General features: G+C 40.5%; 2 protein-coding genes across 2 annotated transcripts; one reads left to right on the top strand and one right to left on the bottom strand.

The window, feature by feature from the left end:
* The first annotated feature begins 786 nt into the window (after positions 1–786).
* On the top strand, positions 787–7,577 carry LOC148841199 (kyphoscoliosis peptidase-like). The gene is made up of 7 exons (XM_088916090.1): positions 787–858; positions 1,596–1,647; positions 2,700–2,773; positions 3,150–3,255; positions 5,023–5,125; positions 5,528–5,644; positions 6,342–7,577. Exons 2-7 carry the CDS (start codon positions 1,596–1,598, stop codon positions 6,448–6,450), a joined length of 561 nt encoding a protein of 186 aa, XP_088772216.1. The 5' UTR covers positions 787–858; the 3' UTR covers positions 6,451–7,577.
* Positions 7,578–9,182: 1,605 nt separating this feature from the next.
* Positions 9,183–24,703, bottom strand: tkfc (triokinase/FMN cyclase). The gene is made up of 16 exons (XM_088916078.1): positions 24,637–24,703; positions 22,235–22,424; positions 21,792–22,084; positions 21,404–21,482; positions 18,844–18,933; positions 18,261–18,295; positions 17,740–17,824; positions 17,479–17,568; positions 14,975–15,091; positions 14,665–14,781; positions 14,401–14,538; positions 12,989–13,095; positions 12,482–12,585; positions 11,795–11,828; positions 10,702–10,794; positions 9,183–9,876 (listed from the first exon to the last, which is right to left on the bottom strand). The coding sequence occupies exons 1-16, from the start codon at positions 24,640–24,642 to the stop codon at positions 9,718–9,720; spliced, it is 1,737 nt and encodes a 578-aa protein (XP_088772204.1). The 5' UTR covers positions 24,643–24,703; the 3' UTR covers positions 9,183–9,717.
* Between the last annotated feature and the right edge of the window lie 2,403 nt (positions 24,704–27,106).

Below are 27,106 nucleotides of genomic sequence, written 5' to 3'. Positions count from 1 at the left end.
AACAAAATAGAAACATGAAAACTAGAGCTACAGTTCACTAATGTAGTAAATATTATTCTTTCTCCCATTACATTTTATTCCTTTCTGTGACCACTGGAACCCAGCCTGAGGAGTAAAATCAAGATCAAAGACTTGGACTCCATTTCAAATATGAGTAGTCTGTTTTGTGCAGAACCAACAACATGTTAGGATATATAGTTAAAAGCATATAATTGAAATCATCATATGTCATTAATGCATGGAAAATGCTCAATAGCCAGTGTTGAAACTGGACCAACCTTGAATCTTGTTCCCCATCTTTAGCATTATAAACATGTACTGTAAATACAAACGTGTACAGTACAGGAACAAGTAATAGGTTTATTCCATGCTGAAAAAAAAAGAGAGAAAAAACACGTTTCGGCCGTGGAGCCTTCTTCAGGTGTGACAGTACAGTATGTACAGTACAGTATGTGCCTGGGAAAGATGATTTAAAAAGAATGGTTATTGTTTTATTTGTATTAGTATCTGTACAAAGCACTCACTGTCCTAATCCAAGAAAGTACTAAGTATGTGAACTAAAAAGAAAATTAATTGAGAATTAATTAACTTAAAGATGAATTAGAAGTAACCATTTTAAAATGAAAGCAAAAAAGTTCAGAACTGTCAGGAAAGTACCGTAACTACAAGGGGATGTACAGGTATGTGAAAAGAGAAAGTAAAACACTCATTGGTGGGCTGTGTGCCACTGACACTGCTCAGCCAATGACAACACTGGGAGGAACTTCGGATGCTCTTGAAATTTCACCCTTGTGAAGAAGTACAGATTATTATCAATCAGTCCTTGGTTGAGTTTTTCTTTTGCAGTTTATACCAAAGGTAGGTTGAAATTGATCTATTTTCATTTTGTGTTCAGAGGATTAAGGTGCTTTGAGTCCGTTTTTTAAATGATAGTTTTAAATTTTTTTAAACTCAAATAAATCTTTCATTCTCAAGTGTTTCAGATTTGTGTCCTTTTGGATAAACAATGTAAACTAGAATATTTTAGTAAAATAAACTTGCTATGCTCTTTATGATAGAATTACCAACTCCAGCTTATCAGACTAGTCTGTGAGCTCTTCTATGAGAAAGATGGTTTCATTCTTGCAAATCAGCTTGGTACAGTACCTGCACGTTGTGTGCGACCAATATCAGTGTGTTGAACACTCATGGAATGAAGTGTTTGCCTTGTCCAGCAAACTCACTTAGACCGAAGAGAACTTCTTGAATATTGGAAGAACAAATCACAAAGCTGTCATGTCTAGCTAGGGCAAGAGCTAAAGGGCGAACCAAGAGTTACAGTATGTGAAATTTTAATTTTCAGGAAAGTTAACACCTGTCTCAATGCAAATATAGTAGCTAATATAATGCTATTTTGACATGGAAGAATAAATACTCAAATGTTATGTTTATAATTTTGTTTCATTTATGGATGAGATCTGCATTTAACATTTATTAACAAGATTTTTTTAGTGAGGGTGTCAGTATGAAATTTTGATTAGGGGTAAAGTCTGCAGTAGAGTACTGGATTCGAATCATAGATGGAATGGTCCATGAACATATTTGCCCTTCAACAGATGCGTTGGACAGAGGAACTCTTTGCGGCAATCCTCCAGTTGAAACTCCCGGGTAAGTACTGCAACACAGGCCCAGTTCACTACCAAGTGCTCAGAAAGCTCTTTTAGGCAGAAATTTCATTTTCTTTCTGTGTTTTTTACTATAAGACTTCACAATAGCTTGTGACAGAATATTTTATTGAGAATGTGCAGGTTCCTACACAAAGTCTAGGGTGCTGATGTAAAACCGCTTACTCTTGTCTTGTTCCATTCTGGAAAATGGTGAAAATGTATTTAAAAACGTACTATCAGTACTGTAGCAGTAAAACAATAAACATAAATATCAAATGTGAAGTTGATTAAAAGACATCGCCTTATGGAGAAACAAACTTTGTATTTGTTCTGCTCCATATCCAGAATCCAGGATGAATGTTCCACTACAGTACATGATACAGGCTCTGGCAGGTTAGAGGATAGAGCCCTGGGTCTGTCAGGAAAACATCCAGATCCATCACCATTTGCCTTCTCCTCTTATCTGAATAGCACCAGCTGGTTCAAGGGCCAGCCACTCCAGCCCCAGGGTCTCTCCCTGCCAAATGTGGCAAGCCCATTGAGAAAGGAGAAGCCAACGCCCAATATCCGTGGGTGGTTAAATAACTGGACCTTGGCTTGGTGCACCTGACTGAAAGGAGGAAATATATTTTTTAAACACTCCAGCGCCAGGGTGTCTCCCTGCCAAATGTCAGGTGCAGAAAAGGTGACCCCTGCAATGTAACATACTACTGAACAGCTGAAACGCCACAGATGAAAGGAGGCACTTCAGGTTCTATTGCTCTGTAGATCTACAGTCGGTGCTTGTTGTACTTCGAACTTCCTTTTGTAACTGCTCGGCCTGCTGAAAGAGAAAGTTTCATATAGCCAATCAGACCTAACCTGCATGGTTCTGGATAGTAGAGGAACACAGGAATATGCAGAATGAACGTCCAAGCTCCACTCAGACAGACCCAAGGGCATGTCTGTGAGGCTGCAATTCTAACCTCTGATGGGTGATGAAAGTTTGGATGAGATCTGAACAATTAAAGCGAGGATTCATAAATGGCATGTGCTTTTATTTTACTCTTTCAGATACTGTTCTGACCGATAAATCCATACCCTACAAACCTCAGGACTTCAAATTTCTGGATTCCCAGGCCTCGTTAGTAAGTCCAAGCTTCTCTCCTCCCTGTGAAAATGTGGATCTGTGTGAACATCAGATGCAATGAATTCAAATCTGTTCACACATTTACAGATGTTTCGAGCAATGTGAACTCTTTTAAACAGAATATTCAAAACAAAATCATCAAAAAGGAAAATACAGCAGATTTTGAAAGATTATTATTTGGACGTTGTATCTCTAAATTCCAGAGTTACTAGGTGGGGATTTTTTTGCTATTGTAAGCTGGCTTTGTTCAAAAAATACTTCATTATAATAAACATGTACAGCCAACACACACAGCAACAGCTCTCTGTCTGAGTGGGACAGGTCTTTGCAGCGCCTGCTCAGTAGCAGAAGTGACATTCTTCTTTCTGCCACAGACTGAGGGGACTTCTGTTAAAGATGTGGTGCTCTCTTTGAAACGTTTTGCGACGACAGATTTGCAGAAGGTCAGAGCAATATGGACATGGGTGTCTACACATATTGGTGAGTGAGAAACCACATTCCAGGAAAACCATGTTGAAATGCATTGCAATGTTTTTAAACAATTTTCTTGGTCTACTGTATGTCTTTCTAGAACTTTTATGTTATTTTAAAAAGTGAATGTATTCAATCAACTTTTTTCGATTTTCCTTTGCACTTTTTGCCAACACTTAACTGCTTTCACATGAAAAAGTGTTTGGTTCGAGCATTCAAGTTTTTATTAACTTTAACGAATGTACAGTAAACATTATTGGTAATTTTAATACATAATTTTGTAGTTTAAAGGAATGGGGCACCATTGGAAGGGGGTGAATACTTTTGCAAGACATTGTACTGTATGTCCAATATTATATATAAAAATTATTTTTGAAAGAAAATTAAATTTATTTTTTAATCAATACAGATGACACAGTGAACACTAATTTCCAGTCTCAATTTAATTCTGGAGAAAAAAGGTCATGTAAATTGATAGCTAGCATAAAAAAACATTACTTTGTGTTATATTTTGTGTGGTGACAATTCAACAATTAAAAGTAGGGATTAATAAGCAGTTCTGAATGTGGACTATGCATAAATCTGTAGCACCTTCCTACATAGTCATGATGCACTGCAGTGTTGATCCCTAACAAATTAATTTTTATCAGATACTATTCCTGTAGAAGTTTAAAATGGTTAAGTTTATTTCTGGCCGATGTACAGGTTGGACAGTGTGCAGCTGTTTGGTAGACCCCTCACTAAAATTCATACTGTAAATTCCATAATTGAGTGTGTTTGTATGTACATATATCCGAAGAGGCTCCATACCCAATAAGCTTTATACTTTTCACTGTGCAATTAGCTTACTGTATGTTTGTTCCTGTGTGTAGTGTATTTATGGATATTGTGCACCAAAAGAAACCTATCACATAATTACAAACAATTAACAAAGGTTTAATCAGGAAAACGACAACATCTTTGAAGCAGTTACACTGACCTTTTATTGAACAGATAAGACACAAGTAAATTAATTACATTAACATCTGTCATCAATATTGTTGATCAACCCAGGAAAGTTACAGGATAGTAGCATGTGTGTGGTGCTGTTGGAAGCAATACAAGGCGTACATCTGTGATTCATGGCTTCAAACCTGATTGCTGATGCTGCCTACTGGGATTGCATCCCATTCCTTTCATGGAGTTTGAAGAAGTTGGCTCGCTGGTCTCCGAGACCAAGTTTACATACTTTGACTAAGCACATTTAGCAAATATTCAGTGGGGCTCCAGTCTGGTGAGGAGGGTATTCACAGCATTACTATTGCATTTGCATCTTAAAAGAAAAACAATGTTACGCGAGCAATATGAGTATGTGTTGCCCTGCTGGAAGGTTGTCCTGTCAGAATGAGCCTGCAGGAAGAGCAGCCATTGACGTACAGTACCATGACTTGACCACTGTTATGCCAAGAAGTTAGGTTGCCATTAATAACCACATCTGGAGATCTGTAGCAACTATACAGTCTTGCCCAGACCATCACACTTATTCCTCACATAGAGTGGTCTGTTGCACAAAGACTAGTGAAAAACTCTGAACATACTGTATATGACACACTCTCCAGCATCTATCTTGGTGATCTATACAAAACCAACAGGTGCTTTGGCAACACCTGTTGTTTAGGAAAGATAAAACGAATATCTGGACATATGTGAGGCTGGACATTAACCTCACAAAGAGAAATTATTTTCTGGGACTTATTTCAAAGCAAATATCTTGGGTGCTTTTTTACTCCACTTTAGTTTATGAAAATGAAGACTGCTATACCACGGATCCGCAGGAAGTGCTGAGGAAAAGAAAAGCTAAGTGTGGTGGACATGCCAAACTGTTCCAGGAAATGTGCAGGTAGGAGCACCTTCAAAAGAAAACAGTTTAGAGCTGAGATCGGGTTTGTGCTTCTGTAAGGACACACTGAAATATAACCATCATTAGTAAGCATTCTGGGCAGACTGGAGCCTACATTAGCCTTTACTAGGTTTATCACCAAACCGGACATTGCTGCTATTTAGGCAAGAACTCATAGGGACATACTGTGAGAAATCCACATCCTACCTATTGGTTAAAGCTTAGCCAGAACATGACAATAAAACATAAAGAGTTGAGTGGGTGTGCTTTGGAGAGTTGTTGAATGTAATGGAAACATGCACAGCTTCTTGATGTATTGAGAATATATAAGGGATTTAAAATGATAAAAGAGGTCAAAATATTTTTACTATAAAAAAATAATTTTGTATGTTATGTGTCCAGGATCGCAGGTGTGGAATGTGAGTACATTTCAGGAAAAGGGACTGTATCAAGTCATGCTTGGAATGCAGTTTATATTGAAAATAAATGGCACCTCATTGATGTTACATGGAATGGCACGTGAGTGAGTTTTAAGCTTTTTATCAAGAAATACCAAGTATCTAGTCATCTTAATCAGTGCTGGATTTGGATGTGCTAAACAATTAATAAATGCATTTTTAATTCAGAAGGTCATTACAATTACACTTGGATTAAATTAAGATTTCAGGCACATAAGAAAAAAATCTAAACCGAGGGCTATCTACAGTTGCAGACAAAATCTTTTTAGAAGTTAATAATGGAGGAAAACCACAAAGAAATTTGAACTCTGTGATTTTTTTTAGTTTTTGTAATATATAAATTGAGTTTTAGTTTAAAAAAGAAACAAGAATTATTACATACTATGTATGTAAATAAAAAGAACATTAAAATATACCATTTTGAAATGGTATTTGGGCAATTCATACTATCATGCCTATTTATTGTGATGATGATATAACGATAGTAACTGATTTTTATGATAACTCAATTATCAATTGTTGTAAAAAACAGAATAATCAAGGCTGAAAGACAGATCAGCTGTCTGGTTCAAAAAGGGAATCAAAATGTTTATAATTAAAGAATGCAGCAGTGATCTGAAAAAAATCATCAAAAAAGCAGAATGCCTTGGTCTGTGACTGACTTTTTACTGTAAATTGCATTTACACACATGCAATGTTTTTAAATACACGCTCACTAAACCTAAAACTCTGAAACATACCTGTTGTTTGTGTTTCAGGGAAAAATACTTCTTGACAAGACCTGAGGACTTCCGTATAGACCACACACCAGAAAATTCAAGCTGGACTTTGCTCAAAGAAGATAGGAGACCAGATATTGCAGCTTAACCACAGTCAAGGCTGACTTGACAATCTGATGTTTATTCCACCAAGCTTTATCTCTATTCTTTCCAGCAGCTATCATGTAGCAGACTTTACCTGTTCTAGTTAGTCTACATAAATGAAGGAGCAACTTAGTTTTAAATCACTTCCTAATTCTTTATTTTTTTTATAGTACCCTTAATACTGTATGTTCGGTCTCAAAAACTTTAAAACCAAAACACAAAGTTCAATAAGAAATATCCATTTACTAAAACACAGACAAGTGAGGTTTTAAGGATAGATTTAAAAGACCATATTGTGCCATTGTATTTTTTGCAGAAAAATGAATTATGACTGAATACATGATAAAACACTAATCTCTCTGTCCTGTGGTAATCAAACTAAATTAAAAAGGTTAATAAAAGAGTTTACAAGCTGAATACCTTACAGGTTTGTATTTAACTGAATGCTCTGTTTATCTTATCCTATTGAATGAAGTCATTAAAGTAGGTTATGCACTTTCATTCTAATTAATTTCAACATATTCTTTATTTCAATGTTAATAAAGGGCTAAAACTTAAAGTGCTGTGAAATACACGTGATATTAAAGAATTTTAAAATCATATAATCTTGAATGCAATCTGTCTTGTAGAATTTTTAGTAGAATTTTTAGATCAAAATAATAATTTCATATACAGGCCAGAGGGCCAGAGTAGAAACTGCTTGGAAGATCATTTAAAACCGAGAACAGGAGACAGTTCTTTATGCAATTGAGTGTTGGAGTACGGCATAAGCTACCCAGCAATATTGTTGAAGCCAATACCTTGGCTTAAAGAAAAACAGCTGTATGAGATCCTTGCATTTTTAACTACCAACTGTCAAATGGGCTAGATGGGCCAAATGGCTACCTCTCGTTTGTAACCCTTCTTAAGTTTGTATGCATCAACGTACTATACCTGTCTATGTTAAATGTCATCTACAAGATGTTTGCCATGTTTTGAATTTTATCTTAATGTTTAGAACTTCTGCTTCTACTGTAGTTTGCTAATCCTCCTATTTGATTTTATTTCCTTTGTGCTTTACTCACTCTTTGGATAAACATAATTGTTAAACTGAAGTTTGGGAGGAGGTCAAATTATAATCTCACATTTCCACTCTTGTGCATAAATATTGTGACATTTGCACACATCTTTTTTCACAATCAGCATTTTGATCAAATCAAAGATAGACATCTCTTGGACTCAGTGGTTGGTCACTCATGTGCCTCTACCCTGATGCTTGCTTCACTCCTATCTTATCATCTTTTCACACATGCCAGCCTTTCTGGCATAGCTGTACCCAGAAGTCTGAACTTTTGTTCATTTGTCTCCCCAAAGCCTGGACAAGAGTCACTTTCTCACAGCTCTTCTACTTCAACCTCAACAACTGTCTCTCTGGTCCTGCTAAACTGTCTGCTCTTTTCTTTCAGTTCTCCTGATATTATCCACCCTCCCAGGAAATCCAGAAAATTTACAACTGCTTCCTGTCTCATTTCCCCTTTCTCTCTCCCTTCCACCTCTTTTCTGCTAGCCCTCTCACTCTGTTGTCTTTCCCTTGCTGGTCAGGTGTTAAACCCACTGTACCTGCGGCCCCAGCTTAGGAGCCCTCCAGCTGCTGATTTTTCCTCTGCTTTGAGTGTATGAGTACATGGTCTCTGCCCCTGGCTCTTTGTTGGCAGCCCTTGCCATCATTTGCTGATATACATGTAGTCTACAACCCTCTTCCCCTCTCTGCTGGAGTCCAATTGGTCTGGTGTTGGCCCTCAACCAGATCTAGGACTTGTTGGATATACTGCCGCTTGTTGACTGAATTTAATTTAATCATTTACATTTATATATGCAGTTCTCATTCATGCTTTCAATCACATTTTTTAATATGGATGTTCCTATGAAATTTTGCATATCCAAAGCAAGGGGCAGAGCAGTGGCTCCGTGGCTAAGGATCTGCGCCTGTGGCTGGAAGGTTGCTGGTTCAAAATCCCGTGGCCGGCAGAGGAATCCTACTCCGTTGGGCTCCTGAGCAAGGCCCTTAACCCCAGCTGCTCCAGGGGCGCTGTACAATGGCTGACCCTGTGCTCTAACCCCAAGCTTCTCTCCCTGTCTGTGTGTCTCATGGAGAGCAAGCTGGGGTATGCAAAAAGACAAATTCCTAATGCAAGAAATTGTATATGGCTAATAAAGTGATCTCTATCTTAAATCGATCAAAAACAAATCAGGCTACAATAGCTCCGCCTTTGAAAAACTCTGCATCAGTGTTTCAGGGTTTCTCTAATACTTTTCAGGGGTGTTGTTATTTCCTTAGCCAACAAAGGTAACTCCAAATATCAAAATATTAAGGGTGTTATCCCTTTATATTCGTCTACTCCTCATATTAATTTATTAATACAATTATTAAATTTTAATACTTCAAGGCTTGAAGCCCAAAACTTGCTTTCCAGTAACTTTTTTGAATTAATTCTGTAGCCATTACCACAGATTGAGTCTGACTGTCGGAGTACATCTTTAATTCTCCACATGTACCTCAAGCAGCAGATCACTGGTAGACCATTTTATATTGTAAGACCATAATTACACTATATTTTAAGTATTGAATGTGTACTTAATGGGTTGTTGTTGTTTTGTTTAGCATTATATCTTTCCTAAAGACAATGTACTTCACCTCATGCACAACATAAAAACAGACTCACAATCACAACCACAAAACACACACGTAGATGAATGTGTAGTAGATTCACACTCTTTATGAAGGATACTCACACTGATATTAGGAGCATGAAAATACATAGCTCTCATTCTAGACTGTTGGGAAATGTTTGCTGTAATATTCATTCTGGAATTCACATACTGTACATCTCCTCTCTGATCACATGTGCACACTGACACAGACAATGGACAATCCAAGCACCATCCTAATCCCTGACTGCTGCACCAAGCAGCTGCTCTTCATGACAGGGAGCTCAGAGAGAAAGTGGGTTAAAGGGGTATGTCTGGTAAAGTGATATTCACTCCCTCTGTAACAAGGTGTGGATGAGCTGCCTACTGTGGCAGTGGGATTAACATTTTTTTGTTAATCTACCTACAAACTGTCTTTTTATCATTTTATCTCAAACTTGATTATTTGTGTGTTAAGGTTCTAGTGCTCTGATGTAACCTGATAGTGTTAAGATGTTTAAGTGGAGATGTGCACAGATTGACTGCTCGCTGCTCTTACTGAGAGTGCATGATGCTGGTGACTATAAAACACTTCCTTGTATCCCTACACCTCATCCTGCAGAGCAGTGAGAATGGCCTTCAGTATGGTTGCTACAGCAACAGCACCAGGGTCAGGCTGGGTCACACGCTGTGCTGCGATGTAACTGGCACGCCCTGCCTTCGCTGTGAGACCGCGTGTTCTCTCCGCTCCTGACACCGCACGCTAAAACAGAGAGAGGAGATTGGGCTCAATGGGAACAAAAGGAAGGTCCTTCATACAGTTTTTGCCGTGAAATTGTCAGGTGTTTGAGGTACAGTGTTAGATTTCCAACTCTTCCACCTTGCCTGTCCAGTACTAAATTGCTTTTATACATTATTGGCACATGTGATAAATCCGGAAATACTGAAACCATACCCTAGCTAAAGTTTCATTATGCCAGCAGCCATATCACTCTGCAACTCACAACTGGCAACCCACTGAAGCTCAGCAGGTGTGAGCCTGGTCAGTACCTGGATAGGAGACCTCCTGGGAAAAACTAAGGTTGCTGCTGGAAGAGGTGTTAGTGAGGCCAGCAGGGGGCGCTCACCCTGTGGTCCATGTGGGTCCTAATGCCCCAGTATAGTGACGGGGACACTATACTGTAAACAGGCGCCGTCCTTCGGATGAGATGTAAAACCGAGGTCCTGACTCTCTGTGGTCATTAAAAATCCCAGGGTGTTTCTCGAAAAGAGTAGGGGTGTAACCCCGGCGTCCTGGCCAAATTTCCCATTGGCCCTTACCAATCATGGCCTCCTAATAATCCCCATCTATGAATTGGCTTTATCACTCTGCTCTCCTCCTCACTGATAGCTGATGTGTGGTGAGCATTCTGGCGCACTATGGCTGCCATCGCATCATTCAGGTGGATGCTGCACATTGGTGGTGGTGGAGGGGATCCCCATTACCTGTAAAGCGCTTTGAGTGGAGTGTCCAGAAAAGCGCTATATAAGTGTAAGCAATTATTATTATTATTATTATTATTACTGTTTCACTTGGAGGACGTCTTACCTCTACAGCACTCTGCAGTACTTCCATTTCTCCACCAGGAGGCACTGTGGAAAGTTTACTTAGCTCCTCCACGGCAGGGCACAGAGCATCCAGCTGTGGAGAAGAAAGGGGTTAGAGCAGAAGTCACAACTCCAGTCTTTTCATGCCAGAATCCAACTGGTTTTGTAGGCCTTTTCAAATCATCAACAGCTGAAAAGTGTTACATTTGTTCAGTTAAGCCAGGGGTTCCCAACCTTTTGTCAGCTGAACCCCTTCAACCTAAATTATTTGCCTCAAGTACTCCCTTGAGATTTTAACTAAATCAAACCTTTCAATAAATGTAGGGCTAATTCTATTAGCTAATTCTGTCATTGATTTCTGTCGTTGATATAAAGTCATGGTAAAGTGTTACATTTGATTGTTTTAATGTAATATATTTTACTTTCAAACATATATATATATTTAAAATTGAATTTTATTTGCCATTGACGTTTCCATCACAATCTCACAAACCCCCTGCAGTACCGTCACGAACCCCTAGGGGTTCGCAAGCCCCCTGCTAGGAACCCCTGAGTTAAGCTACTGACCATCTTAATTAGCTAACCATCTCAAACCTTCAGAGACTGAAGCCCTCTAGGACTGGAGTTGTTCAACACTGGGTTAGTGCAATGATAAAGTACAGATGGATTACACTAACTCTCACCACTTTTAATACAAAGGAACAACGAAGACTTTAATGACATATACTGTATAGCAGGGCTAGGACTAAAACTCAGATGGATTTGTACACTAACGAAGAGACACTATATAAAGGCACAAATACTGCATTAAATATTATGTGTGATATGTATACTAAGAAGATGAAGCTGTTTTGACTTCTGATTCCTTAAACAACATTAATATTAGGTGCAGAAATAAACTGACTGATAATTTAGGTGTTAATTTACAGCATAAGCCTGACTAGGTCCTAAGGAAGCAATGTAGCACTCAGTGCTCTTACTGTGCCCTTAGGCTCCAACTGAAACTGAACTGAAAACTGAAAGCCTCCTTTTTTCTTTGGGTCTTCCTACCTGGAGAGAGAGCTACATCCAGTTTGTTGCTCCAGAGTACTTACCATTGTCCGGTCACCCTGCTCTGCTCCGCCATACCTGCACAAACACAGGCTGCAGTTACACACTTCCACCACAAGGTTGTGTACACACATACAGTACCACAGGACAAATATTAGTGAGTGAATGGTTTAAAGATTCCTGCAATATGGGGTCTGACAGACTGAAATAGCTGTTATAACAGAGATACTAAAGTAGTAACAATTGTCTAACAATTTCTAGATGGATGACAATTCAGATACTATCTAAATAAAATGAAAATAGTACTCACAACCCTGAGATATGCCATTGTGCCCTAAAGTGCAATGGTAACAAATTTAGATAAATCTAAATCTAAATATATACCTAAATAAATTTATCTAAATAACTAACCAGTTATTTCCTCTGGAATTTCACTTTTGAATAATGTAAAATAATTTTGTTTTTTATGTTGAGTTTTTGTAGGATATGTTTCCAAAATATCCCTTGTAGGTGATGGTTGTTTTGCTGGACTCTTGTGTTGGACTCTAACACAAAACACATTTCCCCTAAGCAACAATAATAATAAAGTTTGGATTTGAAGACTGAAATGAAATATGAAAGTATTTTCTTGGAAATCATTCTGAAGCATCTGAACCCCCTGCTTCTGCACGCTGCAGTAGCATTCTGGCAGTTTCTGGGCCACAACCCTACTAAAGGCAATTTGGTCTGACCTCTTCATGGCCTCCATCCCAGCATGCACTGCATCAGCCCAGGCACTGGGCTCCGTTTTGCCTTTGAGGTGGGGAGCAGCGGCTGTCAGGAAGAGACTGTAGAGCTGAGAAACAAATCAAGAGTGTGTTTTTCACAGTCTACAGACGACAGAAACACATGGAGGTACAGCATCCCTATCACAGACTGAAGAGGCCAGAAATACTGTTCACCCAGAGGCAAAGTGCTGCTGTCATGGTCTGTGGAGCTGACAGACATAAGGACATTACCAGTATTTCAGGACTAACCAAAGCCATAGAGAGTTAGAAGATACACTAACAGATATATACACTAACAGAAATGAAGTGACTGAGGCAGATCATTATTAATGATACACAGCTCCAGGTCAAGACTGTTCCAGATCACCAGCCTACTGGGATGCCCACTGTACTTCCAGTGTCCTCAATGCCACTGATTCTCCCCTTGGGACATGAGATGACACCCAACAGAAACGTCACGGTTAAACTCACCGCCCCTGAGGATCCGCCCATGTGCTCCTGGACCAATCCAGCAAGAGAAGACAGCAGCTGCCCAGGACAGTCTGGCGTCACATGTCCCTGGAGCCACTGTTGGATGGCTGTGAAGAGTCCAACTCATTACAAGAGCCAAGCAGCAGGATAACAGTAGGATCTGATACTTTTAATGTAGGAATGAGCTGCCTAAGTGAGCAAGATATTCCCCCTGCTCACCCATAACTATGTTACACAGAAGTGGAGATGTCATTGCATTTAAATGACACCTTCTTTATTAAGTATATCAGACTAAGACATTGGTATTCTCTTTAAAAAATTCATAAAATAAAAGTGACAGAAGATAATTTCTGACTACTAGAGTACTGTCTGTACCTTAATCTGGGAGTGACCCCATCATCACTGAAACACAACTGAAATTTCCCCTTAAATGATATTGAAGCTGCATTGAATCTGATCTCACAGTTGTATTATAACTCAACATACTCTTAAAGCACTGTGAAGTTCTTTTTTATTTACTCATACTGTTGATTGTTAATGGTTTGCAGTTCTGTTTACCTGCTCAGGGAAACTAATTAGCTACTCCTTTCATCAATCAGTAATACTGATTGGTTGCTCTTGCAATGAACATTTGCTCAGACAGCTTCTGGAAATGATGGAGTTAGATTATGTATTAGGAGTTAAGTAGACTGGGCAAGATTCAATTTAAAACTAAATGCTTTTAAATGTCATTTATAAATACATATTTTCACATTAAAGTGCCTACAACTGATTAACATGGATAAAACTGCTTTTAGTTTACATTATCTGTCCTTTTACCTAAATAAAAAACAGATCTCTAGAACTTTTAACTTTTTCAAGTCAATGTGGTGAAGCAATAAAATTGTAAACAGAATATTAGAATATCCAGTTAAAAGTGTAGAATTTAAATCAAGTGATGTTAAAATATGTGCAATGCACTAATAAGTAATGATTTAGAGTATTATGTACTATAGTCACTAAACAACAAAAAGATATTATTGATCAGGAATCAGTCCAGAGATGAGTAATTATACAGTACATTTCAGGGCTTAAGGGAATATCCAATAACATAGTGTGTTAAAACACAGTATGCAGTGTTAAAATACACTACAATATATTAATATACTAAGTACTGTAAGTATATACAATATCAAGTATGTCCTGCACTCTCAGGTCATTATCTCTACACTGGGTCTGTGGCTCTTCCCAAGATTCCCAAGTGTTTTCTAATATAATTCCACATAAACAATTTTAGTACTTCAGAGTGAAGGACTTTAAGGTCACTATACACATGGTTCAAGAGCTGGTCGAAGAGCAGAAAACCTTGAGAAATAACAAGAATTAAATTTCTATCACTGATCCAAAGCAATTAGCAACCGGTCAGTACTCACCCTGTGCAGCAAGGGCATGAGTGTTCCCACAATCGCCATCTCCTGCTGCGCGGTCCAGCTCATTGAGCACCTCCTGCTGGGCGAGGAGAGAGGTACACACCCCCTGCAGCACCCGCCGCAGCACAGCAGAGCGCGGGCCTGCAGAGCACACACAGATCGGCCTCAACACTGGATTCCTTCTGTGTGCTATACGCGCTGTGCCAAGCCCTCTATGTGCAGACCTGTGGTTCCTCCCTGTGTTGGGCTCTATTCTCAGTGTCATACCTTGGGTGGTATTCTCTGGCTCTGCTGTGTCCTCCTGTGTTGGTCCAATGGTGCGGTTCCGCCCACTTAGGGTAACATTGCTCACCTTGGGCCAGGCAGGAGCAGTGGTATCAGCATCTAGAAAGAGAGAAGGAGGGAGAAACGAAAGAGGTTTCTTTGGCAACTTTTGTTATAAAATCACATACAGTAATAAGCACGCCATAAACACTTACAATTTCAAATCTGGCAGTAAATAGTTTTAATACTATACAGTTAAAGTACATTACAGTGAATTGTTACTTGTAAAGCACACTGTCTTAATGAGACTCACCAAACAGCCTGAGTATGTCCTGGTTGGCCAGCATCAGAGTGAGAGACACCCCTGCCATCTCTAATGATGTCATAAATGTGCCTGACATCACCCTGGCAATGCATACACCCCGCTCCTCTGGAAAATCACAACAGGAAGGAGTCACACTTGGGTGAGCTGGCCACTGAGCCCTGCTCTCTGTGCCTGGGGCCCTGTGCCCTAAATGTGTCCTCCTTTTGTCTCTTCATGTGAAAAAGAAGTCAGGAGTGATTGAGGCCTTGATCTAAAGACTTTGGAAATTAATGGAAGAGCAGGACCAAATCAGTGATTTTACCAAGGCGTCTCCTGTACAAAAGTGAAAGATACAGATTTAAAGGAATGGGAGAGTTTAAGAGAAGCAGAGTGTAACAGGGGAGATGCCATGTTTAAAGATGTTCTGGTGGAAGCATAGATAGATTCATCTAAAAAAGAGTAAAGCCTAGAAATCAGTGACACAAGAGGTCCAATATATGGAGAATAATATCAATTTATGAAATGACTGGAAAAGAACAGGATGCAGTTGGAGAAAAGGAGAACAATGAACTACAAGCACAAATACAAATTTACTAAAAAAGGCCAAGAAGGAGATTGAAAGGAATATGGTAATGGAGGCTAAAACAATGCAAGATTTTTCAGTCTCACAGCAGCAGAATCGAAAAAGACGAAGTGACGTGTCTCAGAGATATAAATAGAAAGCTTTCAAATGATGAAAGGGAAATGGCTGATGTGTTCAATGAAATTCACTCAGGCATTTACTAAGGAACAAACCGACAAGATGCCACAGTCTGAGTAAAGACAATGGTCCTTATTAAACAGTATTACAATAAAAAAAACAGATTTGTTTCAGCTACTAGAAGGTCTTAGAATGAGCAAATATTCAGGCCTGAAGATACGCTACCAACTGTACTTAAGGAGAAAAGATATATTGTTTACTGGCCATTGACAAATCTCTTTCTGCAGACTAGTAGTTGTACCCAGCTACTGGAAAACTGCTAATGCTAATGCCCAGCAAAACTGAACGAAATAATTCTATTACAAATAAGGATATGGAGATGATAATTAGAACTAAACTGGAGGACTGTCTAAACAGAATTAAGATCCTAGGGTACAGTTAAGTCAGAAAAGATTGATTACTTTTAGAAGGCTTTCGATAAAATTCCTGATAAATGTTTAGCAGGCATTCAAAGTAATACATGTTTTTGGATCAAGAAGTGGTAAAAAATGAACGGAAAAAATTAAATGGTTACTTGAAAAGAGAATACAGAATTGGGAGAATTATCAAATTCAGGTAACAATCCTGAAGTTATTCATCATATAAAGATATACAGGAGGACGTAGGACCACCAATCTTCCTAATTTATATAATTGATCTTGATTACAAAATAGAAAACAAGTCAAGCTTTTCACAGATGATGCCAAAATAAAATGATAATTAAACACTGTCAATACTGCAAAGAAATGTCTAAATCGTTTTATAATCTGAAAACACCTAGCCGATGAAATCTAATGTACACAAGTGTAAAGCATCACATACAGGTAAAAGAAACGTTATACGGTAAACATACAGTAGGATGAAAAACACTGAGTTTGAAGAGGCAGTTTAGGAGTTTATGTTGTGGCAGTGTTTGGATCTTCTACACAGTGAGAGGAAGTTATCAAAAACAGAAACAATGCATAAAACAATGGATATTATTTTAAATACCTATAATGTAGTAGTAAGGCCTCTTTCAGAATACTGAGTACAATTCTGGTCACATTGAGTGATTATCACATGAATGATAATGCTACTCTGGAATCAGAACAGAGAAGAGCAACTAGATACATTCTGGGGCTTAAAGGAATGTCCTGCACTGACAGGCTGATGGGCTGGAAGACTTGAAACTGAAACTCTGTTTATTTTTTAGTCTAAAACAGAGAAGACTACAAGGGGACCTACTGTTATATAAGTATTCAAAACACTCAAAGGCTTTGGCTTCTTCATTCCAGTAAACACAAACCAGAGGGCACAAGTGGAAACTGTGGGGAAGTACTTTTAAAATTGAAAACCGTAGGTTGCAGTATAAACTAACCACTCGTGTGGTTGAAAGTGGTAACCGGGTTTGTCTCAAGAAATGGCTGAATGAGATCCTTGGATCAATTATGTACTAGATAGCTAACGGCCTCCTCATACTGTTCTTACAGTAAGTTGTATTATGAGCAGTGCCTATCCTTAATATGGAGATCGAGGACAAATGCTAACAACCATGGGATGAGGTGAGGGGGCCTTGATGTTGTTCTCTAAAGACTGAGGATGGCTGTAAAGCCTGGGTGGGAAGTTGAGGGAAGCCTGCAACTGAGGGAGAGATGGACAGTACAGAGACTGGGTCGAAACATCAGTGGTGCTGTGGGCAGAGAGAGAGGGGGCTAGAGTGGAGAGCTGCGGAGAAACTGAGCAAGAATGAGAGAGAGGAATGCAGAACAGAGGTAGATGACAATTACTGTCTCACCTAGGTAGCGGATTGCTGAGCCTTTGACAATGGCCAGCTCCAGACAGGACAGAGAACCCAGGTTATTGACAACCAGCACTACAGTGTCCCCTGAAAGAATATGACAGAACAGTGAGCAACACACTGTCCACAGGAATGAAAAAAAACAGGACAATGACACCCTGAAACACAGGAATTCAAAGATGACTACACAAGCAACACCACAATAAGTTAGGAACAGTAGGCGTATTGTGTGTCCAGAAAGTTCAGCACTGAACTTACCTGCTTTCAGAGGGAGATGTGATTGGCTGGACGGGTCGGTCATGTGATCTATCATAAATTTCACTACCTCATCTGCAGTGCCCACCTGTCAAGACACACACCAAATGTCTGGTGAAACTTGTGAGTGCAGCATATATGACAGAGCGAGAGAAATGAGGAATAGGTTCACAGAATCCTGGGCCCAGTTACAAAACTAGGAATGACTGCAAATGAGAGGACACCATTTGGCCCATACAGCTCATCTGGTCATTCAGTAGCTTATGAATCCAAGGCTGCCATTGACTAGATTTGAGACTCCCAGATCTGGCTTCTCCTGTCCTCTGTGTCTTGTTTTTATCCCACTGTTACTGAACTGAACCAGAAGGTAATGATTTGATCAACATTAACTCATCTCTGTAACTGTTGAAGACTGTTGATGTCTTGTGGGTGTTATTATTATTATTATTATTATTATTTTTATTATTATTATTAAATGCTATGGAAAAGAGATTAATGGAATTTTGAAAAATAAAGCAGCTGACCTTTGACCTCTTGATGCCAGGCTCCCCGTGGATTCCTGTATGAAGCACAGAGAAAGGAACAGAGAGTGAGACAGTATTGTAAACACAATCAATACTCTTGTCTATCAGGTATTTGGTATAACTCATTAAGACTTGTGAGCTGCAGTGTTAGTTTCTGGTGTGTTGTGCAGTTAAGAAAATCAGTGGTGTGAATATTAATGCAGACCTGAATTTTCTCAAACTTCCTGTTGTTCTAGAAAAAGATCTTCTCATTCACTCTTACTTAGTAATATTCCTGCATTTTGTACACTACATTTTGAACACCTCATCCAAATCCCCCCCGAGACTTTTACTTAGATTGAAAAGATCAAATTACTCCAATCTGTGCACATAAATCATCTCCTTTAGCCCTGGAACGAGCCCTGCTGCTCTGATCCAAACTTTCTCTAACGTTACTCTATTCCTTTAGAATGGGGAGGCTAGAACTGTTTGCAGTATTCCAGATGTGATTAAACTAATCATTCTACAGTTCAGCAAATCTCCCTAGACCTGTATTCTACACTCTTCACTATGTATGCAAGTGTCAAAGTAACCCCTGACTCACCCAGTCCCAGCTCCATCTCCCCTGGTGGTAACTCAAAGTTTGGGCAAGAACCAGGAACACTGCAGGGAGACAGGCTGACCCCCAAAGTGCCTAAAACAAAGAGAGAGGATCACTGCAGGAACAAGTACAGGCAGGCTTTAGCTATGATCAGAAGCTAGATATTAACTTTATCTAGATCCATGGTACAGATACAGTATAACGTTGGGCACCAGTATTACCACCTTGTAACTGGAGCTGAACAAACTTGGCCTTGGTTAGTGCTGGAGTGGGAGAACCCAAACAAAAGCCAGGCTGCTACAGTAGAATTTCTTAATCAACAGCTCTATATAACCTTAATATGTTTAAAATATAAATTCAATTCTCCATATAAAGAAACTATCATAACATAACAGACCTGGATGACTGCTCATAACCCAGTTCTACTAATTATAGGGGGGGCCCTAATTATTGCCATTAGTAGCCAATTCAACTGCTTTTTCCTTTTTTTTTAGATGATGGTGACTTGATGGTGATGGTAAACAGACCTCTACAACCTGCTGGACTCTTCCTGCTGAACTCTTTTTAATATGTGCTGGAAAATAGCATTTTCTCTCCAGTGTTTTTTGGTCGATTTATCTGTGCTGCAGAGGTGGATTTGGTTGCTAAGGGGATAGTTGCTCAGCATGGGCAACCTCAAAGTCCCTTCCCCGTCACTGGGCCCTTTCCCATGTGAAAGTGTACAGTCTCCACTGCGTAGGTCCACAGGGCTGAGGAGTGGGCATTCGTCCGAGACAGGGGTGCAGCAGCAGTTGACAGCACCCCTGTGCCTAAATATTGAGTGTTCTGTTCTCTATTGCTGGGGACGGAGGGAGTTACCACATGGATAACAGAATAGGAAGAGGGAGCTGAGATGAGTTATCACCTGACAATGGCTTTAGGAATAGGGGTGGAGAATATGAGAAAATTGAGGTTTCTATTTATATTACTTCATTAGTTTGTTAATTTGTTCTCTAAAATGTGAACACATTGTGATTACAATGTAGCCTTCCTGAGCCAGGTGTAGCAGCACTGTTTATTAATAATTCAGGAATTAAGTTTGCTGCTCCCTTGCCGGTCTCTCTCTCCCTCATCTCAGTGGTGCTGGACACAGAAAGGCCATTCCATGTGGTTCAGATTTAAGGTGTTTTTCTATCTGATAGAGTTTCCTGATAAGGAACAACTCCCAGGGCTGAGATTCTCCAGCCACCTTAATGAATGGTCATCTCTGGCGCCTTTCTGTCTGGGAGATTCCAAGGGAGAGTTGCATCCCAAAGTGTTTACAACCCCAAGGTCAGAGAGCATTGTTACTCATCCTCCACCTCGATCAGCCAATCAGGAACTGGCAGAGCGGGGTAACCCCACGTGGGTCTCGAATGCCCGCGAAACTTTCTACCAATGAACGACCGTAGTTCCTCCAGATAAAAGAGGCAGCACAGGGCCCAGAATGCCTCCCCTCTAGGACTTTCTCAGACTCAGCTCAGACAATCACGTGACCGCCAGTGTGTCCGAGGGCAAGGATTTTACTTTGTTCTAAGAGTCAAGACCGGAGGTTGCCCGCGTGTAACCAAAGGATCCGCCCGAGGTTAGCCCAGCAGCAAGCCTCGTGAACCGCCGATACCCCACTGTGAATGCTTGCCTGATCAACGAGTGAACTACGGTTGGAACTGTCGACAGCTGAATCTCAGGATTCAGGACTAGCGCTACATCGGGAATTAACCGGTCTTCTTCCCGTCTAAAGAGTGTGACCAGCAGTTACTTTTCATGTGCACAATCTCTGCTAGTTAAGCCAGGACTAACTAGCTTGTCTTCAGAGACTCACTGCCAGCGTGCCACAGCAGGAATCTCTCCCTCCTTCTCCCACACCTCCAGCCGCACAAGCACTGCCTGGCACCGGGCCAGAGGACGCAGATTGGATGCAGCAACAGACTGTCGCTGTTCCTTTGTGTCCGCGGGAGGTCTGAATCCACATAAATTGTATGAGTATTCAACATTCTACATTGCAGTTAGAGAATTCAATTGCTACCTCTACCCCAGTTGATGTCAATTTAATTCCTGAGTGATGTACTTGCTTTTGAGTATCTAGTGTAGAAGTTGTTATCAAAGCTTATTAACGAAACGGTATATGAATGGTATACTGAATGTATGTATCTCTTGGTATTTGTAACTCTTTGTGATTGAATATATACCTTTTGTATTCTACTAACCCTCACTATAAGATCTTTTATGCTCATATGCACATTTTATGTATTAATAAATGTATTCTCCATGTGTGTGCATTGCCGAGTTGTTCCACAATGTCAATTTTCTAATAGCCATCGAAGAATCATTTTGTGATTTACTGCTACAATTAATAATTGTCCCAGTACATGCACAAAACCCCTACACAGGATACTGCAGTCCCGTTACAAGGTTGTACAGGTCAAAATTTTCCTCATCTGAAATGCACATTCTCTAGTGTCCACAGCCTTCCAGGTGCTTCTGCCACATAAGGGCTGCATGCTCAGTTGAACCACAATGTGTGCAGTACAGTAGTGTTGCTCACCGATCCCTCGGGCTGCTTCAGTCACTTTTTGCACTATTTCATCCAGGGTTCGCCCCTCCTCCGCAAGGGCTCCAGCTAGCTGCAGCAGGAGGCAAGAAGAGGTTAGTTAATCTCATGATAATCCATCCCCCCCACTCACAAACTCGCTCCCAGGACTGTCTTGCCTGGCCCCCCTTGCAAATGGAATGAACACTTTACGTGGCCTTATTGAGTAAACTTCAGTCTGACCATGTTATTGAGGGAACAGCTTTGTTTGTGAAATCTGCTGTATGCTTGAAGCCGTCACCTGGTGAGTTAGAGGCAAAAGTCCAGTGTTTCTGCTGTTTGATGTGAATTTCACACTTTGTCATATATTGTAGTACAACACAGCACAGCACCAACCCCTCACCTTGTGAACAAGCACAGTGCCACACAGGCCCCTTCTCCCAGCCTTGCTCGGTGCAGTGAAGGCACAATCGTCAGCCACTATCACCATGCTGACAGGCACTCCCTTTGCTCGTGCCTGCTCCAGCGCCAGCCCGAAATTCAGCCGATCACCAGTGTAGTTCTTCACAATGAGCAGCACGCCTGATGCTCCCCCCCGCCACAGCGCAAGGATCGCTGCCAGCACACTGCCAGGAGGGGGTGACGCAAACACTGCCCCCGCCACGACCCCTGACAGCATCCCCTTGCCAATGTAGCCTGGAAGTGGAAGGGTGGGGAGGAGAGAGCAGGAAGAAGACGATGGGGGAAGGAGTGGAAACGGGAGGAAGACATGATGAGAATGAGAAAAAGAGGGACTGTGCATTTTACACAGTGCTAAACACGACTGGTTGTGAGAGTGCCTTGTACCTGCATGTGCGGGTTCATGGCCGGAGCCTCCCCCAGCCACCAGGGCAACACGGCCCCTCAGGGCCCCCAGGTCGGAGCGCAGGACCACGCGCTGCCCCTCCAACAGAGTCAGACCTCCATGGCCACTCACAATCCCCCACAGAGCCTCATCGACACAGCCCTGCACACTGTTCACCAGCTTCCTGTGGGCCTGCAGCACACAGGGGACAGAGACTAGCTTCTATAGCGCATGTGACTGGATTACTTGATGGTTTATAGTCCTCTGACAGTACTGGGCCGCTCATATCATGACAAAAAAACACAAACCTGCATTACACTCAGATGATTAACTGACAGGAAGAGACTGGTTTAGTCTGAATTTAAATAATGCTAAAACAAAAGAGAAAGTGATGGCTTATGGGGGCAGTTTTCATGTCTTTCCACAGATCCTTGATAGGATTCAAGTCAGGAGTTTGACTGGGCCACTCAAAGACATTTACTTCACAGTGTTACTGAACAGACATTCAGGTGGAGGTCACTTCCTAGAGCATAAAAGCTCCATGGCAGACTACTGTGCTGCACACATCTTTTTCAGCACTCCTTCATCACTGCAGCAGTTTGTCACAGCATTGACCCCCACTAGCTCTGTCATTTCCTCAGCCAAGCGAATAAAAGTCAAAGTAGTAAGCACACTATCGCTTCATATTCACCTACTACTTTAATCATTATATTAGAATTTGACAAACAACTGAACTTCTAAAGCTGCTCCAGTGTAGATCTGGTCTTGTGCTGTGGGTCACTGTCCTGCTGAAAGGTGAATTTTATTCCAGTTTCAAGTCTTTAGCAGATGGAAGCAGGCTTTCCTAGGGTCTAACAATACTTACTCCAGCAAAGTACCCATCAATCTTGACAAGCTTCCCAGTCCCTGCTGATAAGACACAGAACTATAACATAATGCTCCTGCCATCACGGCTGACAATAGTGTTTTGTGTCAGACGTAATACTTTGCATTTAGACCAAAGCTCTTAATTTTTTTTTCGTACGACCACAAAAGCTTTTGCTATATGTTTGCTGTATCATTTAGTTTACAAACCGTAAGTGGGATTTGAGGTGTTGTCTTTTGTTTCAGTTACATAGAAACCTCTTTTGTGGAGTGACCAGGACATTGTGAACTGATGGACGTTATGTCAGACACTGAACTTCAAAATTCAAAATTGCCGTTGGCCTCACGGTGGAATGGCTGGCAGAGGACTCCTACTCCATTGGGCCCCCGAGCAAGGCCCTTAACCCCAACTGCTCCAGGGGTGCTGTACAATGGCTGTCCCTGCGCTCTGACCCCAAAACTTCTCTCTGTGTCTGTGTCTCATGGAGAGCAAGCTGGGGTATGTGAAAAGACAAATTCCTAATGCAAGAAACTGTACAGGACTAATAAAGTAATATTATCACTTATCTTAAATTCACCAGGCTCAAACAGATACAGTATAGATACTCAAATAGATACAGTAAGGGTCTATGAAATATATTTATACCCTTCTTCTAATCTGTGCCTTTATACAAATTTATCCCTGTGTTGCTTTGAAAGCTCTTTGGTCTTCATAGTTGAATCATTGCTTCCTGGGTGTTTTTATTCTGAAATCATGAGAACCACTATTATCACAGTGGACATTAAACTAATTGTGTTCCACATTACAGAAATTTTGTCACTGCAAAGGGTCAGAAGACTTATGCAATCATGACCCTCCATTTTTCTTACATATTACCTATTTTCTTTTTTAATTTTTGTTTTGAAGGAATGGAGAAGGTTGTATATGGAACAAAGTTTTACTTCAAAGTGTCATGACAGTAAGCTTTAAAGAGACAAAATGTGAACATTGTGTAGTTATATAGTTTTGCAAGATATTGCCTTTACAGCACTGTGTAGTTTGGACTCGTCTTCACTACCAATTCATGAGTAAATCTAATTTAGCATACCAGCAATACTATTATTAGAAATTGACATATTGTTGGTTTATTTTTACATTTACATCCTTTATCAGCCTGCCGTCTTGCTCTGTTCGCTAATCCGACAATATAAACAACTATTAAAAAGAGCTCACTCCTCCAGTTCGTTAGCTTCTTGCACAAGAGACTCAAGGCGCGTCAGCTTGGTTCAGTTTGAACAACACTATGTTGCAGAGCAGAAATGGGGAGATATCACATCACGGCGAGCTCACTGCAGACCTCTGTCAGATGGCCATATCTGAATGGCCACAGTTTCACCGAGACGGGTCAGCAGCTGTGACGCACACACCAGCTCTTCAAATCTTTAAAAGAAACGATTAATCAACTATAACACACTGCTGACTAAACCAGTGCTTCCGTGGACACTGATGCACAGCTCCTGGTTTGTTGAGACAAATTGACACAGCGCTGTCTGCACTTACCTGCATCCCCTCTGCAGCTGTGTTATCCGCTACTACCCGGAAACGGCAATACTCGCTGCTCAGCACAGCGCTCTTGTTCCGAGGACTGACACCGTTGTGCAATTTTGAATGAACTCTAACCCCCCGTCCCTCCCTTGTGTGCGACTCTTTTAGACGACCTTTGCGCTGCCGATATACTGTAGATGAGCAGCCTGAACGATTAGGTACACCCTGAGATTATAACGTTTGTGGGGGCTGAGGGAGGTTTTAAGTGTAACGAAAAGGTTATTTTCTGGGTGGTGCTGTACACAAGGTTAATTATCTTCTTTTTATTTTTTTCTTACAATTGGCTTCTCGATTTGGAGACTCTCATCTCGATCTCGTGTATTTAATTTATTGTGGCATCCCTGCAACCGCCTGTCTCTGGGCAAAGCGCAGACTGTACGGAGGCAGCCCAGAGCCATGTGACGTCACCATCGCCGGGCTGGTTTCCCTCGCCATGTGACGAGTGGGGCTCCAGCAGCCATTTCCTGTTGTTCTGTGCATCTGTCGCACCCAGATGTGTGCCACATGCTGACGAATGCGATTTGCTTTTTTCAAATACTGTATTTCAGGGATAAAGTGTAAAACAACCTTTCATTTCTTTTTTTTTCCACCCCTAACGTCAATCTTGCTAGAACAGGGTAAAGTCTATATAAACAGCTTTGTTTCTTTAATGTGGTTGTCGATTTAAAGTGGAATAACCATGAATTTACTACACAATTCTGGTTATGTAACAATTCTGGAGTATAAATTTCCAGGTGGGCAGATGTGAGACAGAGCGTGCTGGTACAAGATCACGAAACCACCTACTGCATTTAATAGTTACCACAGATCATGTCTTCTGATGGAAAATATTTTTAAATAAAAAAAAATTAAGAGCGAGTCTCCATTTGTAAACCGATTTTGACCAGTAAAGCAGCTTTTTAAAGCATATTTTATCATTCCGCGTGGGTTTAAACCTAACATTAAAACAAATATCTGGTCTAAATTGTTACAAGCCCGGTCCTTTCTATGAAGAAGTTCCCCAAGACTGGTGAAAATGAGTCATTAAGTTGTGGCTGGATCTGTCGGGCTATCGGTCAGTTTGACAGTTTTCAAGCATTTAGTCTGTACAGAGCTGTTGGAAGTAGTGTACTACTTCAACAGTTCTGTACAGACTAAAAGGCTTCTTCACTATGATAGAGTTAAAGTGATAAAATCCATACATACTGTAGTTCTTCTACTTGATCTACATTTACAGGAGAAATTATTTTTATCAAATATTTAAAAACTACTGTATGTCTTGTAACCCTGGCTGCAGTTACAAAAACTACAATGTCTGCATTGCTATTAACAAAACTTTTTAAATGTCATATGAGATATAGTTATTTACTTATATCTCCTATATAATGTTTTCACATCATACTTTTTTTAACCATGATTAACATTCATTGCTTTCTTACCATTGATATAAGCAATTCAATAATAGTAGTTAAGATAATTCTAACTTAATTTAATTTAATTAAATATCATTTTTTCCAGGTAAGCTGGTCCAATTGTGTATCAATGTAGGTCACTGGCAGCTATCTGTCTCCCAGTGTCCAGGATCTTCTCGGTTTTCACACACTCAGAATGGGTCTGTGCTTCAGTAAGTAAAAAGATTCCACTTTGTGATTCAACAACCTGGCCTCCCTTAATGCAGCTCTGCTGAAGCAGTTTCTCACTACTCCCCCAGTTCTGCTGTGTGGTCAGGCTGTTAGTGCAGAATAGCTGCTGGTGTTGCTGAGTGTCACCCAGGTGGGGCAGCTGGTGCAGAATGGCTGCTGCGTATCACCCAGGTGGGGCAGCTGGTGCAGAATGGCTGCTGCGTATCACCCAGGTGGGGCAGCTGGTGCAGAATGGCTGCTGCGTATCACCCAGGTGGGGCAGCTGGTGCAGAATGGCCATTGCATGTTATCCACTTGGAACTGCACTTTAATAGTGGATGAATTGAGTTCCCTGCTATGTTTAAAAGACTTTGAGATATTTCTGGATAAAAAACAGTTTTGAGTTGTAATTAATTATTAGTGTTGTTGAAAGTGCTCGATATGTAAATCTGTCATTTTATTTTAACTTCTTTTCATAGACTATAATTATCTCATTTTTGTTATTTGCAAAGTGTGGGCAACATTTCATGACATTTGAAAAGCATTCCTCCCACATCTTAGCTTGTGTGGTTTAGCCTTGAGCAGATTAAGTCTGCTGTTTTGAAGACTGCAAAAGAAATCTTTTTTGAACAACGTTTTTTTCTGTTGTGAAAGCAAAGATAAGATAAGTTAATAACTAAGATCACAGTTGATCTTGGAGCGACTCTAAAGGCTTTGCTCCTGATTTGTCTGTTATCCTGTGTTTAATATTCAATCCAGTGGCAGAAGATAATGAACAACAAAGTACTGCACCTTTATTCTTGTTAACAATATATTTTAAGAGG

The sequence above is a fragment of the Atractosteus spatula genome, chromosome 1 (genome assembly GCF_055471065.1).
Source record: "Atractosteus spatula isolate fAtrSpa1 chromosome 1, fAtrSpa1.hap1, whole genome shotgun sequence".
NCBI classification, from domain to species: Eukaryota; Metazoa; Chordata; class Actinopteri; order Semionotiformes; family Lepisosteidae; genus Atractosteus; species Atractosteus spatula.
Note: the sequence above shows the minus strand (reverse complement) of the source record. Positions and strands in the feature narration are given on the sequence as shown.